The 16,829-nt window shown below is 41.8% G+C and overlaps 1 protein-coding gene across 1 annotated transcript; it reads left to right on the top strand.

The window, feature by feature from the left end:
- The first annotated feature begins 9,259 nt into the window (after positions 1-9,259).
- Positions 9,260-16,829, top strand: si:dkey-222f2.1 (keratin, type II cytoskeletal 8). The gene is made up of 9 exons (XM_052121807.1): positions 9,260-9,610; positions 11,912-12,120; positions 12,840-12,900; positions 13,599-13,694; positions 14,666-14,830; positions 14,978-15,103; positions 15,184-15,404; positions 15,509-15,555; positions 15,671-16,829. The coding sequence occupies exons 1-9, from the start codon at positions 9,323-9,325 to the stop codon at positions 15,772-15,774; spliced, it is 1,317 nt and encodes a 438-aa protein (XP_051977767.1). The 5' UTR covers positions 9,260-9,322; the 3' UTR covers positions 15,775-16,829.

Below are 16,829 nucleotides of genomic sequence, written 5' to 3'. Positions count from 1 at the left end.
TTTCACTTCTGCAAACTATCCCTTTAATATAGAGGTGAATTGGAAGTCTTCACAAGAATACATGGCATGCTGAGTGACTCCAGTCAGGTCTCCTAAGCATCCTAATTGGCCCGGTTGCTTAGGAGGGTATGAGGAGGCATGAGGTAACCTCCTTGTGTTCGTGATTAGTGGTTCTCGCTCTCAAATAATAATAGTTGAGTCCATTTCTAGCCTTTGATGCCACCATTCTTTCATCAATGGAGATGTTCTGAAAGGGATGAAAATAGGACAAGCGGGCCTCTCGAATGTGCTGGTACAGCGGCTTGATCTTAAACAGGCAGTCATATTCAGGCGTTCCCTTCTTCTTGTCATTCTCTTCATCTTCTTTGGGATCGCTAATATGAAGAGCACCAGAGATGGTGAGAAAAACGTGCACCTCCCTAAAGCACACATGCATCATCTAGTCATATATCTGATGTGTTGTTTACACCTGGAAGACCATTTTTTAGGTTATTTGCTCATCTGCAATACGTCTATAAGAAGTTTCCTCTCGGAAGTCAATAATACATTCAGCAGATTTCCTTGAGATGCTTATCTAGTCAAAATAAAAATAATAATATAAAAAAGTAGATAAAGTGGAGAAACCTTTAATACTGCTACACCTCAACTCTTTGGAAAAAAGTAGCAATGCAGTGACACGATCAGAGATGAAAAAAGTAATTTTATTGATAGTAAACCATAGCTGACAATACCCATTTCCACCATTTCATCTGTCCAAAGGCACGCCAGCAAATTGTGCTGTGAAACAATTTGACCAAAATTGGTCCATTCTATGGTAATAATGTCCATTCTGTTCCCATTCATTTTCAAAAATATCTAGGGTAAATCCCCGAATCCCCATTAATAGTAAATATTTGTTCTCGACGACAAGTCCACCTAATGTTCCATATGTAACTTGTGTAAAATAAAATATGTCAACATGTACTCAAACACAAATATTGGTGATTAATCTTCTAGTATTCTTAAAGTTGACAACCTTTAGTAGCTAAATGTCCTAAATAAGCTCCTGAAAACAGGAAGCTAAACATTAAAATTTGAAAATTAAATTTAATAGAACAGTTTGACGATCTACTGCAGTACATCATTTCTCTTGGTCTACCCACCCAAATGGAAAGTGCAGCTTTTAGCGTCGCTGCTTTAGCCATTTATTCTCCAAAACTGGTCACTTCTGAATGCTTGAGAACTTGTGCCCATTTCTTAATGATACTACAACAAGTTTAAGTTTAAGCCTGCATGTACCTCCAAAGATATTTTGAAAGGACAGCTGGAAACCAAATTATTTTACACATACACCTCCTGTAAATTTATTCAAAATAAAAACGTATTTCTTTTGTAATTTTTTTTACCCACAGATCATAAACTAATGTAATCTTAGAGCATGCATCAACACCAGGGGTCACGGTCACCCAAGTTTTTCTACTGTATCCATCAACTGTCTATCTTAGACATATCCTTGATACCACACCCTGATTCATGCCATTTCTTAAAACATTCACGCTTGGGAACAAAGCACAAACCCACATTACATGTTGCACATACCAATGGAGTTTTATAATGGCACATCTTGCATGTCCTCCTTCCGATAGTGCTGTCCCCACAGATGTACTTGGGCAAGTGTAATTCCTGAGGAAGAGATTGCTTAGGATCTTGTGCAGAGGTATGAGAAATACTTGTTCCTGTAAGCTCCGAGACAAGTGCCTCCCGAAACTTCTTCTGGGTCAGAGGCTTCAGATTCTTCACTTTGGCCATGTGCCGGTGCAAAATGAAGGCATTTACAACAGCGATGTCCACAAAATGGTAAAAAAGGATTGATACCACTTCCTCGTTTTATGCAGAACTGTGTAATTTCCAATAAATTTATCAGACAGATCCACTCCCCCATGTTTCTGCAATTAAAACATACACTTGATTACAAAACTTGTTATTTCAAAAGGTACATGCAAAGTTCAGAAATTAACAAATGTTACTAACTTATTGTAGTCCAGCACTGCAGCTGGAACTGGGAAGTCCTCAGTGGTCCAAACACCATCTTTTCCCTTCACCCTCCTTTTCGCTGTGTCACCATTGTAGGCTTTATGAAAGGTGGAGCACATCAGCACATCATTCTTGTCCGTCCACTCCACAAACAGGAGGTTGTCGTCCCGAAACCAACGTTTGTTGCCGCAAGGAGCTGGTTTTTTTGAGTGGCCTATTCTGTTTGTTCGAACAGTGCCACAAGCCCAGATCTTCTTACTAAGGAGGTCCCTGAAGAGTATGGGACTGATGTGGGAGCTGTTCACAAACAGTTTGTAGCCAGTGCCCAACAACTTTTCATTCACCAGTGCCATGACCGAATCATAGGCAATACCTTTGCTCTGCTCTGGATTTGGCTTTCCCTCGTAAACGAAGAAGTCCCAAGTGTAGCCGCAGAGGGAATCTGCCAGTACAAATAGTTTGTAGCCCCATCGTTTAGGTTCATTTTTCATAAAATATTGGAGTGTATTTTTAGCTTTTGATGCCACCATTCTTTCATCAATGGAGATGTTCTGAAAGGGATGAAAATAGGCCTTGCAGGCCTCTCGAATGTGCTGGTACAGCGGCTTGATCTGAAACAGGCAGTCATATTCAGGCGTTCCCTTTTTCTTGTCATTCTCTTCATCTTCGTTGGGATCGCTAATATGAAAAGCACCAGAGATAGTGAGAAATTTTCTACCAGACATAATTTGAGCAGGAAACGGCTGACTGTAGATCTCCGACTTCTTCCAGTAGTCTGTCGATGAGGAACATTTCAACAGTCCCATGTAAATCACCAGAGCCAAGTATGATCTGAAATCTTTTATAGAAAAGTTCTGCCATGGCTTCTTTCCACCCTGACACTTGGCCCCATAGGCATTTGAGTTTCTTACAATTGTCTGCATCACTGATGTTGAAAAGAAGAATTCAAACAACTGCAGAGGACTGTATGATGTGGTGGAGATCAACTGTGGGCCAGGTGTTCGGCGAGGTGTAAACATCGGTTTAGGTGGTTCAATATCAGGCTCATCCACTCCGTGCCACTTGCCATCGGAGATGCTTTTTGAAAATGGAAGGGGCTGTGTAATGCTGCTTCTCTTGTCCTTCCTTTTGCCACTTTTTGCAGGGGCAGGTAAAGAAGATTTCAAAGATTTTGCTTGAGATGATGATATGGAAGACGGATCAGATCTCTTCCTCTTTTGTGGGTTGGCCTTTGGACTGCAGTCCTCATCAGAAGAGGAATCATCATTTGAAAGATTACTGCAAGATACATAAAGCAAATGGCTTTAATGATGAACAGACGCAACAATTCCTAAATCACATTTTTACATAGTTTTTACATCAGAAATGACATGTGGTGTAACATTCCAAGGTAGTGGAGCACTGATCAGGAAATTTGAAGCCGATATCGATCTAACGGCAAGATCGGCCAAAACCGTTTTCTTTTTTTTTTAAGTGCCCATTCGAACCTTTTATAAAGTCACCAAAATTACATTAATTTGTGAATTATCAACAGTTATGATAATAACTGATAGTTGTCAATATCAAAAGGTCACTGTGACATACTGGTAAGCAGTAGAACACGTGAGAGCATCACACACAGCAGAGATACAGTACGTTCAAAAATAATAAAAATACAGTAGATCCATTACAAGCTCTAAAACTGCTCCAATGAGGAATCATTCATCTCCACGATTTGTCTTTGGTGTTGTCTTAATGTACTACCATAAAGACTCTCATATAGAGAGAAAATGGTCAACTTAATAGGTGCAATATGTATTATTTTACTGTACTAAATCATAAAATTACCATAATATGTCATTAGAGAATTAGGAAACATGCCAAGTTGAAATACTGGCTTCTCCGATAGCAATGCTACAGCCAGTATATTCTACTTTGAAGTTTCCATTCCGGTCTGAATTTCTGTTTATGTTTTGGCCTGTGTGATCCCGCCTACTGCCCACTCACCAATAGTATCTCGACACCACCGGGTTGCCAGATTTGAGCAAGTTTGAAGGCAAACAACACTGCACGCTGCAATCATGGATGCCAGCAAACGAACTGGATCAGAGATAACGGATTCCACCTGACCTAAAAAGCCTCGCCATCCATCTAAAAACCACCATGACCAGAGGCGAAGTACAACAAGGATAAATATTGGAGATGCCTTTGGAAGATGGAGACCCCCTTAAAGCCCAGAAATGCTTTATAACGAATGCCGAGTTAGCTAATTTGCAATTGTCAACATTCTGGCAACCCGCATGAGCTTTGAGTCTGTGATGGGGCAGACGACTCTCCAATATTTTGAATTTGGACTGCAGTACCCATTTCAAACGCTTGTTGTCAATCTTACATAAAGCACCTTTAATATTCATACACGTGTAATCCTTACACATTTTTAAAAACAACATGAATAACAGCATGTCTGAAAGTTTAAATTCGTGAATACTTAGAATTGCCAACAATTCAGGGGCGCCTGCATCGCTCAGCAAGTAAAGACACTGACTACCACACCTGGAGTCGCAAGTTCGAATCCAGGGCGTGTGGAGTGATCAAGGGCTGAGCAAGCCCTCACTCATTAGAGTAGCAGTGTATGTGTGATTCCCTGCGTGAGGCAAAAAAGATGGTGCCTATTGCCAATCACAGACTTAAAACGAAGATCGACCGATTTAGATCCTAAACTGGCCAATCGATCGGTACACCCCTAGTCCAAGGATAGTGAAAAAAAAAAAAAAAAATGAGTATTTTTCTTATACAACTGAAACTTTGTATTGCAGCACTTTTCATGTTATTGTCATCTTAAGATAAATCGCTGATGTTGTATCCTTCCTCACACTGTAAGTTGCTTTGGCTAAAATATCAATTAAAAGCTGAAATTCTTTTTAAAAATAGTTGTTGAAAAGTTTGAAAAACTTTTCCCAAACATGTAACCAACATGTAGGCAGCCATTTTGTTGACAAATTAAATAAGACCGCTTTAGATCCTAAAGAGGTGTGATATTTGCCATCACTTTGTCAGATCATAAATATCAATATTTTGACATTTTATGAAATTGCATATTTTGATCAGGTCATTCGGGTTGGTTTTCATTTAGATTTATTTTCTAAAGATTCCTCATTTTTATCACCTCTGAAAACCTGTCAATGAACATGGTTTAATTTCTGATTTTGGCATATATTGTCCTCCATATTTGACTGCTATACTGTAAGCAAGTTGGATTTTCCCAACTTTTTTGGATTTTTCCATGAAATGCATTATTTACATAAAAAAATAAAGTGATTTCACATTTTTAGAGCCAATAAAATGTGAGAAAACTCACCGATCGAGGAAGTAATCAAGACCATCGATAAACATCTCCTCTCCGCTGGAGGCGTCGCTCTCCTCCTCAGATGATTCATTCAAATCTGTCGTCTCGTCGCTCTCTTCATTGTTGATACTGTTTACAACATCTGTCGTCTCGTCGCTCTTTTCCTTGACAATGATTACGAAATCCTCAGAGCTGTCCTCATCCTTGTTAGTTATCTTCTTTTTACGTGGACCCATTGCAAAATACAGTGCTGCACAGGGTCGCAGATAACGAGCCAATCACTGCAGCAAACAAACCGCGCGGGATACTTGTTTGAGGAATGCACAACTCCCCCTTCTTTCTTCTTCTTGGCGGTGGGCAAACTAGCTCATGGTGCAATACTGCCACCAACTTAACAGGAGTGTGGAGTGCCGAACATCTGTGCAAGCTCTTGTGTTTTTCTTATGCCGTGTGTGCATGCTAAGAGCACGTGCTCAACAGTTTATTTGACTGCAGTTTGTAGTCCTGTTTCATCCTTCCCTATTCTGGATAATGAATCATTTAAACATTGTGCATCAATAAAAAAATAAAAAAATGAGTCTTTAGAGGACAGAAATGTCCATGTCAAAAAAATGCTATTATAATATTATATATTAATATTATTTTCCACTTGCAATGAGTTAATTTTCTCAGCAAACATGCCCGTGCGGGCAAGTGAGGGTTTACTGTGGGGCAGGGCAAACCCACACTAACACCGCAGTTTTGCCTTTTGGGGGCCCTATGTGGGCTTTCTGTGGGCACAGTTGGGCTTCCCCACAGAAAACCCACACTAGCCCCCTGTGGGTTAGCCCATGCAGGGCCCACAGTGGATTTGCCCTTTGGGCACCCATGAGGGTTCTCTGTGGGGAAACCCCCTGTGTCAACAACACAGGACAGTTCAAACTTTGTTTTAAGATTATCGATGCTCTAGGGCAGTGGTTCCACTGTTCCACAGTGGTTCGGTACATTTTCTGCCCACAGTGGGCCCACACGGGCCCCAAAGGGGCATGTTTGCTGGGTTTTAACCAACATAAGTCCTGATCATAACTACCAAATATTCAATCATTTTCAGGATGTTTATATAATGCCACTGTTGTTTTTACACACATACACACACATTTCTCAGTAAACACATCTCTGACATCCATACCAACACCCACACAACTTTATCTGCATCATTTATTTAATTGTCCAGCAGGTCTCTATAATACAGCAAACAGAAAATAGGGGAAATCCTGTATTTGCTCCATAGGCTAAACATGAGAAAAATGGCGCCACCTGGTGGAAAATATACAAATATTCAATTTTGAAGCCAGGGCTCTGGAATGAAAGTATAATATCATAGAATTCATGATTTTATTCTTTAATGGCACATGGATCAAATATGACAGTTTTAATGGGTTTCAATTGGGACATTTTTGGCCTGAAGGTCCTGAGTGTAACTATTTTGTGTACACAGTGTATTATAGATGTATTATAGGAACTGAGATTGAAATATCAAAATTCCCCAAAAATACACACCTTTGGCAAAATTTATGCCATTGGCATTAACAGCCAAATTGATAAAAAAAAAAAAAAAACATTGCGTGAAAACACCGTCACATGGTCCTCCATCACTTCTCCACCCTCTCAGGCGGACAACATGCCGCTTCTGTCCGGGCGGACCGGAGTCAGACTCACGACCCCCCACGGTCAGAATGCAGCTCCGCGTTCACGGCGACTCGTGGGAACACTCCTCTGCCCCTGCTCCAGGAGGTCGGGGAGACACTTCCCTCCTCCCCTTGCGGACGGCGGTCTTCCTCCGACCCCTCCGCGTTTCTGGGGATGGCAGGGCTCTCCTCCGCCCCTGGCAGCGGCTCCATCGCTCCAGGCGGTAGGGGAGTCCAGTCCCCACTCGCCTCGCGGACGCCGGCCATTCACCGCATCCGGGCAGTCGGTCTACTCCCTCCCCCGGTGGATGGCAGCGGTGCTCCCCTGGGTGGACGGCAGTGTCGAGGACTCCGTGACTGGCATCCCTCCTCCTTCCCGGGCTTCGGCACGTGTTTGTGACAATGAGGTTAAGGGGATAGACTTACTGCCTCTTCAATGGGCTGTGCTGCAGTTTAAAGTGTTTTTGGGACGTTCCGTGGACAAAACATTGATAAAATATCTATCCAAGAACATTCGGTAGACAAAGAACTCCAGACAACATGAGTTGTGGAAAATTAGATATGATCGAGGAGCTTTATACAGCTTTAAACTGTGTACCCCTCACAGCCTCGTTTTCATTCCCATTAAAAATGAAAGATGGCGCTAGCGTGAATAAAGTCTATATATCCAGGACTCAAACAGTGCGGTGGCCAGAGATACCGACCCCAGCAGTCAGATGAAAGGAGGAGGGCTCCCTTCCATTGTGCACACTCGAGGAGGGCCGCACTTAGCATTTTATAATAGTGGCGACAAGTGACCATTAGCTTCTGATATGCTCGTGTCCGTTTCTTTTGTCCGGGCTTGAGCACGTAAACTGCTCATACCTCTATAAATAACCGTCCAATGACAGGTCGTCTTACATCTCGTTTGAGTCCCGTGTGGGCGAGGCGTGTGCCTTAAAACTGAGTTGAAATTCCATTGGCTGCTCCAACGAGCCAACTGTCCAATGGCATTTTTTAACTTGATTGCCAATGGAAAAAGAAAGGCCATTGGCAAATAGATGAAGAAAAGCAACTGGAAGTTGCCAAATGGTTTTTTAAAACACAATTTAAAAGGTGCATTTAAGAATGGCTTAATAATGGGCTATTTTATTGTTACATTTAATTGCATTTTAAACATGAATTAAAGACATGATTTATTAATGCACAATTTAGTTGTTAAAAGTGGAGATTTATAGACAAAAGGACATAAATACTGATCTGTTTCTTACACACACCTATCATATTGAGTCAGAACACATAGATTTAACTACTGGAGACTTATGGATTACTTTTATGATGCCTTGATGTCCTTTTTGGAGAGTCAAACTATTTGTATTTATTATTATTGTTCTTTTGTTTTGTTATAATTGCTATAAATGTACATTTAAAAAGTATAAAGTGAGATTTTCTCTATTTATACATTTGGGCTAAATCATATATTTTTTCTTCTTCTTTTATTTTAGTGCTGAAAGATTTGGTGCTGGATGAAAGATTTGGAAATATTTTGGATGAAAGCCTTACCACCAGATAGAGCTCTCAACGAGCCTTTATCTAGTCGACAGGGAAGCAAGGAAGAATTACACTTAGTTTGCATAAAATGAAACCATCTACCACAATATACCAATAACACATTAAAACCAGCGAAAGAGCAGTGAACATAGACCAACTAAGAGAGAGCAAAGCTTCACTTTAAACACAACAATGCCTTGTTCTTGTTTTGAACTCAAACAATAATTTAAAATTAATGTTGTAATGGATATAGCCTTTTATTCAGAACAGAAATGCTTTTACACGGTTGCTATTTGACACACCTTGTATCCCAAACCAGTAATAGGAAGGGTTGGTTTTATTCTGAGGTCTATGGTACAGTGAGCAGGAAAGATCATTTCAACGTTGCAGACATTTTTGCCTACACATGGAGGGCATGAGATTACAACTGCTTATTCTCAAATGAGTTGACCACAGGTCATGTAATTAGTTTGAGAATGCTGTTGTCATGGGTCGCATTAAAAATGTAGATGATATTTGAGCACACTGTACACAAAAGTAAGAAAGAGAATCAGCGAGCTTATGTGTTCACTGCAGATCAGGGAGCTCAGATAAAGTGGGCAGTGTGTATGTGTAAGTGCGTCCTGAAACAGGTTTTCCCACAATAGAAACTCTCCACCCCATCCTGGTTGGACTTTAAAAGCCCAGCCTCTCTCCGTAAGGACACTTGTTTCGCTCAGCTCTGCCCACCTGCTCTCAGTTGAAATATCTTTCATTTCAGCCCGTCACTCTCGTTCCTTCTCTAGCCATGAGTCTGAGAAACAAGCGCATCAGTTCCAGCAGCTCAGTGAGGAGCAGCGGGAAAATGGCAGGTTACGGCTACAGTAGTCTCAGCGGGATCTCTCTGGGAGCATCTGCCCCTAACTTCAGCACCAGCTCGGCCTACATTGGAACTCCCATCGCCAGTGTCTCGGTCAACAAGAGCCTGTTGGCGCCTCTCAACCTGGAGATCGACCCCAACATCCAAATGGTGCGCACGCAGGAGAAGGACCAGATCAAATCGCTGAACAACCGCTTTGCCTCCTTCATCGATAAGGTACAGTTGGGTCTCTTGTTCCCTGAGATGGTAGAGTGTGATAAGTTAGTGGAAGTGTATACTGAGACGCTTGACATTTTGTTGAGTGCCATCAAAAGGTAGAGGTCTTCATATCTGTTAAATCAATGCAGAATCTTAATGGTGATGATTATTATAACTTCATATGATCATCTAGCATCAACATGCCTTACAGCACGTACCTCTGAGAGCCTCAAGAAATGTCAATCTTTGATAGACTCAAATGAGAATGATAGTTCTGTAGCGCGACCCACTTCTCTGAAGCCTGTAACCTGATAAAAGCAGGTCGGATCTGACCAAGCCATCGAAGACGCCACTATCCAAGAGCGTATGAAGGAATCTTTTGTGTGCCAGAGGACAATGCAACCAAATCCCAAGAGCCCAGCTGGACTGAAATCAACACTTCAATCGCATTACAGTACAACCAAGTCTCTGTTGTGGGTTGGGGCAGGGTTGGGTCCTCCAACACGGGCCTCGGGTCAGCTTTTAAAGTGCTTGAAATTAAGGATTTGCGAGGAAAGAACCCATCTAGGTCAGCCACAACTCTCTAGAGTGTTTCGATGTGGCTAATGTGGAGTCATATTGCTCTGTTAATGTGTCTGTCCTGGCATGGTGGGCATCACTTAAAAGTGGTCAGGCTTTCAGGATGTGCAGTGGTCTGACAAACTCTCAAAGAAGAGCGTCTTAAAATACAGAAATTCCTCAGAAATGGAGTCTTTCTTCTCTGTTCGTCCAGAGAAATGACAGAAATACAGGAAAAGAATAACTTTTGTAACAGAGCTCCAGTCAAACACTAATTCAGAAGGTTTTCCATTCACAGTGTTCCTCTAACTTACAAGTACATTTGACACATACAACTTTAAAATACTCAATATATCAATACATACTGAATTCATTCATTTTCCAGAAATCAAAATTTATGCTTAATATGACATTTATCACACTTAATTCATAAAAAATACATCCAGGACTGACAAAACTAAAGCACTAAAAATGCACCATTCCATTGAAGATTTCACATGTCAGATTCGTTAGGCACAAATTTGGTTTCTTTCTTTTCTTTTAAGCCTCCATTTTAACATTTATTTTCCTGCCTATCCAATTTATTATACAATAAAATTTCTAAAATGTATTCGAGATGCACCGAAGTGGGGGCCTTGGTAGCACAGTACGTAAAGATGCTGACTACCACACCTGGAGTCCAGGGCGTGCTGAGTGACTCCAGTCAGGCTTCCTAAGCAACCATTTGGCCCGGTTGCTAGGGTGGGTAGAGTCACATGGGGTAACCTCCTTGTGGCCGCTATAATGTGGTTCTCGCTCTCGGTGTGGTGCGAGGTGAGTTGTGCTTGGATGCCGTGGAGAATAGCGTGAGCCTCCACACACGCTAGGTGTGACAGGGCGGAGGCGAAGCCGGTCGTGATGCTGCACACCCGGTCCCTTATCAGGCTAATTAAGCCTCTGAGAGGGATAAAGGCCGACTACGGATGGTGGTCGCGAGAGAGAGAATGTTTATGGGCAGCTGTCCGTCCTATTTGTGTATTTGTGTCTATTGGTTTATTTCTTCATAAAACTATTATTTATATTATCAAGCCGATTCTCGCCTCCTCCTTTCCATTTAACCCCTTTACACTAGGTTTCTCGCGGTAACATGCTCAACAAGCCACGTGATAAGATGTGCGGATTGACGGTTGTAGACGCGGAGGCAACTGAGATTCGATCCTCTACCACCGGAATGAGGCTGAGTCACTACGCCACAACGAGGACTAATCATCAACGAGTTCAGCATCAAATCTGGTGCTCCTGCCAATGTTCCACAAATTTTTCCTGCATTTCTTCAGTCCAATGAGACTTGATACCACAGCCATGCTAGTTGATGTTATGTTGCAGGTACATCAAGACTCCTCCCACTGAAACTTCCCGTGACCCGTTTCTTGCTCTCTCATTGGCTGTATGTCAACGCTGCTGATGTATTCAGTCAAAACACATTTCACATTGCACGATTTGGAATCGCAGACGGGTCCAGATATTTAACATTCTAGATATCTCGGCGACATCGGCGGCACGTCGGCGCTTCTCTCACATCGTGTCTTTGATAGTTCATACATTGCAATCGTCGCTCACGGGAGCTTTGCCCACGATTTCAGACTTTTGTCGGCGATCTCCACAGAACTGTTGGCGAGTGAATATAGGGCTTAAAATCATGTAGTGTAAACTCAGCATTAGACGAATAGCCTACAACTTGTTCTGTGTGTAAAATAAAATATGTTTTTGTCCCCGCTACAGGTGCGCTTCCTGGAGCAGCAGAACAAGATGCTGGAGACAAAGTGGGACGTTCTGCAGAGTCAGACCCCGGGCCGGTCCAACGTTGAGCCCATGTTTGTAGCTTACATGGCCAACCTGCGCAGGCAGCTGGACATGGTCAACAACGATAGGACTAAGTTGGACGGAGAACTGCGGAACATGCAGGGTCTGGTTGAGGACTTCAAACACAAGTACAGTGCAGTGCTCAGATCTATACTTAAGTACATGCAAAATTTCTTAAACGTAATCTTTATCTATGTTCACTCATATCCAGCCAAACTGGTCTCGTAGAACCACGTTACTACACCTACATTTTTGCAAAACGTTTTTTACATGGTTCATTGTACATGTTGTAACAGTTTCCTGGTGAAATGAACACTAGAGGTGCTACAACAACAATTACTTTTATTCACTTTAACACAAAACATGAGTAAAACGGCAGATTATCAGTTAATAGAAACTTACTCTTGGCTTTGTTCCTCATACAATGCTATCTTATGAAACTTAAACACTTCTACTTTAGCTCATGACATGTAAGGCGATGAATTTTAACGTTTGCATTACATAACTAACTACATTTACAAGCTTGTTCATGTATGATCAAATTGCATGTTAGCTTAACTGATAGAGGGTTGCACTTGCAAAAGAGTCCGCAAGAACATGCGAGTTGACACGTTAACCGAAAGAGTCATGTAAGCACCACAAAATGACATTCATCTCACATTTGCTTTTCTGACACTATCACTTAACTCGCTTTTACTGCCACACAGTGGACATTTCACCGCTAAACTGCTGCGATACATGTAATGAACCGAGCAAAAATGTCACCATAATCACGTAATTTAGATCAGGCGGTATCCAGCACTTTGCTGTGCACTGAAATGTCTACTTTGTTTCCTCTATGATTTAGATATGAAGACGAGATCAACAAAAGGAACAACCTGGAGAACGACTTTGTGATTCTGAAAAAGGTTTGATCCCTTGACTTTTATGGTCAAAGGTCAAAAGTAGTATGTTTTGAATTATGCAAAGCAATGCAAAAGGTATGACCTCACTTTGATGAGGTGTAAGGATAGGGTACCAGTGGGAAAAATAAAGTTGGACTTAACAGGATCAGGGAAAGTTAAACTTTCACAACACTTTCAATAACAAGGAGCCAAGGAGAGGCAACAATGGGTAGTTTGGGAGTGGTAAAGCTCTCTAAGCTTCTCAAGTTGAGCCTGGAGGGATCAGATCACCACTGACAAAAGCCTGGGTGGATACACAAGCATTATTTATACACGCTAATAGATCCATTTTCAATTGCCTTCAGAGAGAAGAAAGAAGTCCAAGTTGCATATTAAAGACCTACAACAGGACAATTTGATTCTATTCCTGTTGGGTAACATCCTGTAGTTTAGTTATAACCTGAATCAAACACTCCTTCCTGTAAGTTTCAAGTAATCCTGACTCCTAAATTAATGAGTCCAATTAGCTGGTTCAGGTTTGTTTGATTAGGGTTGGAACTGTGCAGGACGTGGCCCTCCAGAAAGGGAATAGAATAGCCTTGATCTACAAGATGTAGTTTGATTCATAGATTGACACGGGGTACTGTGGCTTTCAGTGTTAGTTAGCAAGTTCGTTAGGGCTGAAATCGAGAAGGAAACGCTGAGTGCTGTGTGTCTCACAGGATGTGGACTCGGCGTATCTGGTGAAAGCTGACTTGGAGGACAAAGTTGGTGCCCTGACTGATGAGATCAACTTCCTGAGGACCATCTACGAAGAGGTGACACACACACACCCCCTATACTACAACATACTTTGACAACCAGTTATTAAAAGTGTCTAACCATCCGGGATGCTTCAGGATGGATTAGCATTCACACATTAAATGCTACGTGGTCACATGCATTTTTGAGTACCTCTGTATGTGGTTTTTGTGACTTGATTGCGAAACGTTTTTCAACAGTATTTAGCGCTGACCGCTTGTGATCGGATCACTGAAACGCATCTTAATACCAGGTGCAAATCAGGGCCTTTTTGGTTGTCACCTACAATGTAAATTAAGTTGATCCTGTGTAATTTAAAGAAAGATATAGTCTGTACGGTAATGAAGCTCAGGCGCCCCCAGGGCTCAACTGGTAATCTGGCATACCAGGCATTTCCCTGTGGGCTGACGCAATTTGGGGCTGATCAGGGATGGACTGTCCATCAGGAGAACCAAGCGGGCAGGTGGGTCGGCGCGAAGCGTGCCGAATGGGCCACGATAAGCTAAAATGAGCCGCCGCATTATGCAGAATGGACCACAAAACGGCGCGCGATATGCAGAAAAGAGCAGCGAACACCCCCTGCCCCAACCAAACACCACCCCTCCCCCAACAACTTTAGGCTTACCTCCAACCCTCCTCCTGCCAACAGTTGGGCCAGTTACCATGTAAAATACCGGGCCGATTTCTCTTCCCAGTCCAGCCCTGGGCACCCCATTATCTGGATTGGTTCCCGATGGCCCCCTCATGCTCCCATTCTGCAAATGATGAATATTTGCACAGGGTGGCATCCCTAGTGGTGTGAAAACACCAAAGTGTGTGAATGTTTCTTTGTTTCTATAATGATCAAACCATTTTGGTGTCATTCCAATAAAATCAGGTCTTTAATTCCATTAGCAATTATTTGAGTACTTTTTAGGTGGTCTGAGTTTTTCAGTTCAGAAGTTGAGCTCACAACACAAATTTCTAAATAATGTTTTTTTGTGATCAGGAGCTGCGTGAACTGCAGGCCAGCATTACAGACACGTCTGTCGTTGTTCAGATGGACAACTCACGAAGCCTTAACATGGATCACATCGTGGCTGAAGTCAAGGCTCAATATGAGGATATCGCTGCCAAGAGCCGTGAAGAGGCTGAATCCTGGTACAAGTCCAAGGTGGAGGAAACAAGCTAAACTTTCTTCCAGAGTATTTAAAAATTGGTTGATTGGTTGAAGTAATAAAAGATAAAGTGTGTGTGTGTGTGTGCTGAAATTGTGTCTAATGGATTGTACTGATTCGTTTTTCCATTTCGTTCTACTCAGTTTGATCAGATGTCCTCTCAGGCAATTCAGTACAACGATCAACTGCGGAACGCTAAAGGGGAGATCGCAGATATCAACCGCATGATCAGTCGTTTGCAAAGCGAGATTGAAGTCATTAAATCTCAGGTGAGAAAAGTACTCCAGCAAGTCTTTTATACCATCAACCAAGACCAAGTCATTGACTCTTGATGCACCAATTATTGTAGCGTGCTAACCTGGAAACTCAGATCGCGGAGGCTGAGGACCGAGGCGAGATGACAGTGAAGGAGGCCAAAGGTCGTATCAAAGACCTGGAGGAGGCTCTGCAGAGAGCCAAGCAGGACATGGCCCGCCAGCTCCGTGAATACCAGGAGCTCATGAATGTCAAGTTGGCGCTGGATATTGAGATCGCCACCTACAGGAAGCTGTTGGAAGGCGAAGAGGACAGGTGATATTCTCATTAGCACATTTAATAACACACAAGAGGCATGAAACTCAACTGTTTACATTGATAAATATTGATGAATTATTTTTTGTTTATACCTCTCACAGAATTGGGCAGCAATCCATCGTGAACATCCAGTCTGTCCCCAACTACAGTGAGTCCAAAAGTGACAGCAATGGCCACAATACACTTATATGACACATACCATATGATCTTTATACACCGACCTAATCTGAAAACTAAATATTATTTGATCTTTTTCTTCACAGGTTCCAAAGCGTCAAATAGTTTTCAGCAGAACAGCTCTCCTTCGCCGAAAATCCTGATCAAGACTACTGAAACTAGAAACAGCACCAGATTCAGTACCCACTAAAAGTCTGAAGTACAATAGACATGATAGAAAATACTATATATACTATAGCTGTGAACAGTCTGCCTTAAAGTCAACAGACCCTATTTACTTTCTTAAACTCCTGGTCTAATTGTGCACAGTGCATGCTATTTGTAATATTTCGTCAAGGCAAAATAACTCGCTCTGCCTCTGAAACGACGATAGCAATTCAGTCCCTCATTCGAGTCGACATTACAATGGAAGTGAATGGGGGCCAATCTGTAAACATTAAAATACTTACTGTTTCAAGGGTTTGGCGACAAGACGTGAACAATATGCATGCAAAAATTATTTTAGTGTGATATAATGGCTTACGAACCTTTTCTGTGTAAAGTTATATCCGATTTTACAACGTTGCCATGACGACTTAACGCTGTAAACCCTGAAACGACTGTAAAAATGAGGATATTAACAACTTTACAGTTTTTACAGAAGAATGAACGTAGATGCTTTTATAAAATTTAAAGCTTCCCATTTCTGCCTTCAAACCCTCCAGAAATTGGGCCTTGAATTGCCCCAGCGACGTTTGTTGGTAAGGCAGCGTTCTGAAATTCTTGCAAGTAGTTCAAGTAATTTAACGCCGGTTAACATTGACGTAGGCCTAATTAAAGTTGAGGCTATAGCAAATGGAAAAAAAGAGTAAAATAAGCATTACCTTATAATCTGGAGGGGGAACTTGATCTTCATCCTCCACATCCATGTAAAAAAACCTCCTCCATATCCTCCTCCATTTTTTACTTGTTTTATTGTTTTACCTGGAAAAATGCATCACATCATGGAAGTCAAATGGGTTGTTTTCTGTTGACTTTAAATATAGGAGTAGTTTTCTTTTTTGTGAATCAATGGTTGAAATCTTAAATAAATCTGAATTATCTGATCTTCGTGACTGATTAGAATATGATCCAAAAATAAACTACTGTACAAACAATTATGAAATTGTGGTATCAGTTATCCTGTAGGTTGAAGTCAATGTAAAAACTATCGCCCAATTAAGCCGCTTTCACCACCTTGGTTATCAATTTCGGCAAAATCCCAAA

Source organism: Xyrauchen texanus, chromosome 48 (genome assembly GCF_025860055.1).
Source record: "Xyrauchen texanus isolate HMW12.3.18 chromosome 48, RBS_HiC_50CHRs, whole genome shotgun sequence".
NCBI lineage: Eukaryota > Metazoa > Chordata > Actinopteri > Cypriniformes > Catostomidae > Xyrauchen > Xyrauchen texanus.
Note: the sequence above shows the minus strand (reverse complement) of the source record. Positions and strands in the feature narration are given on the sequence as shown.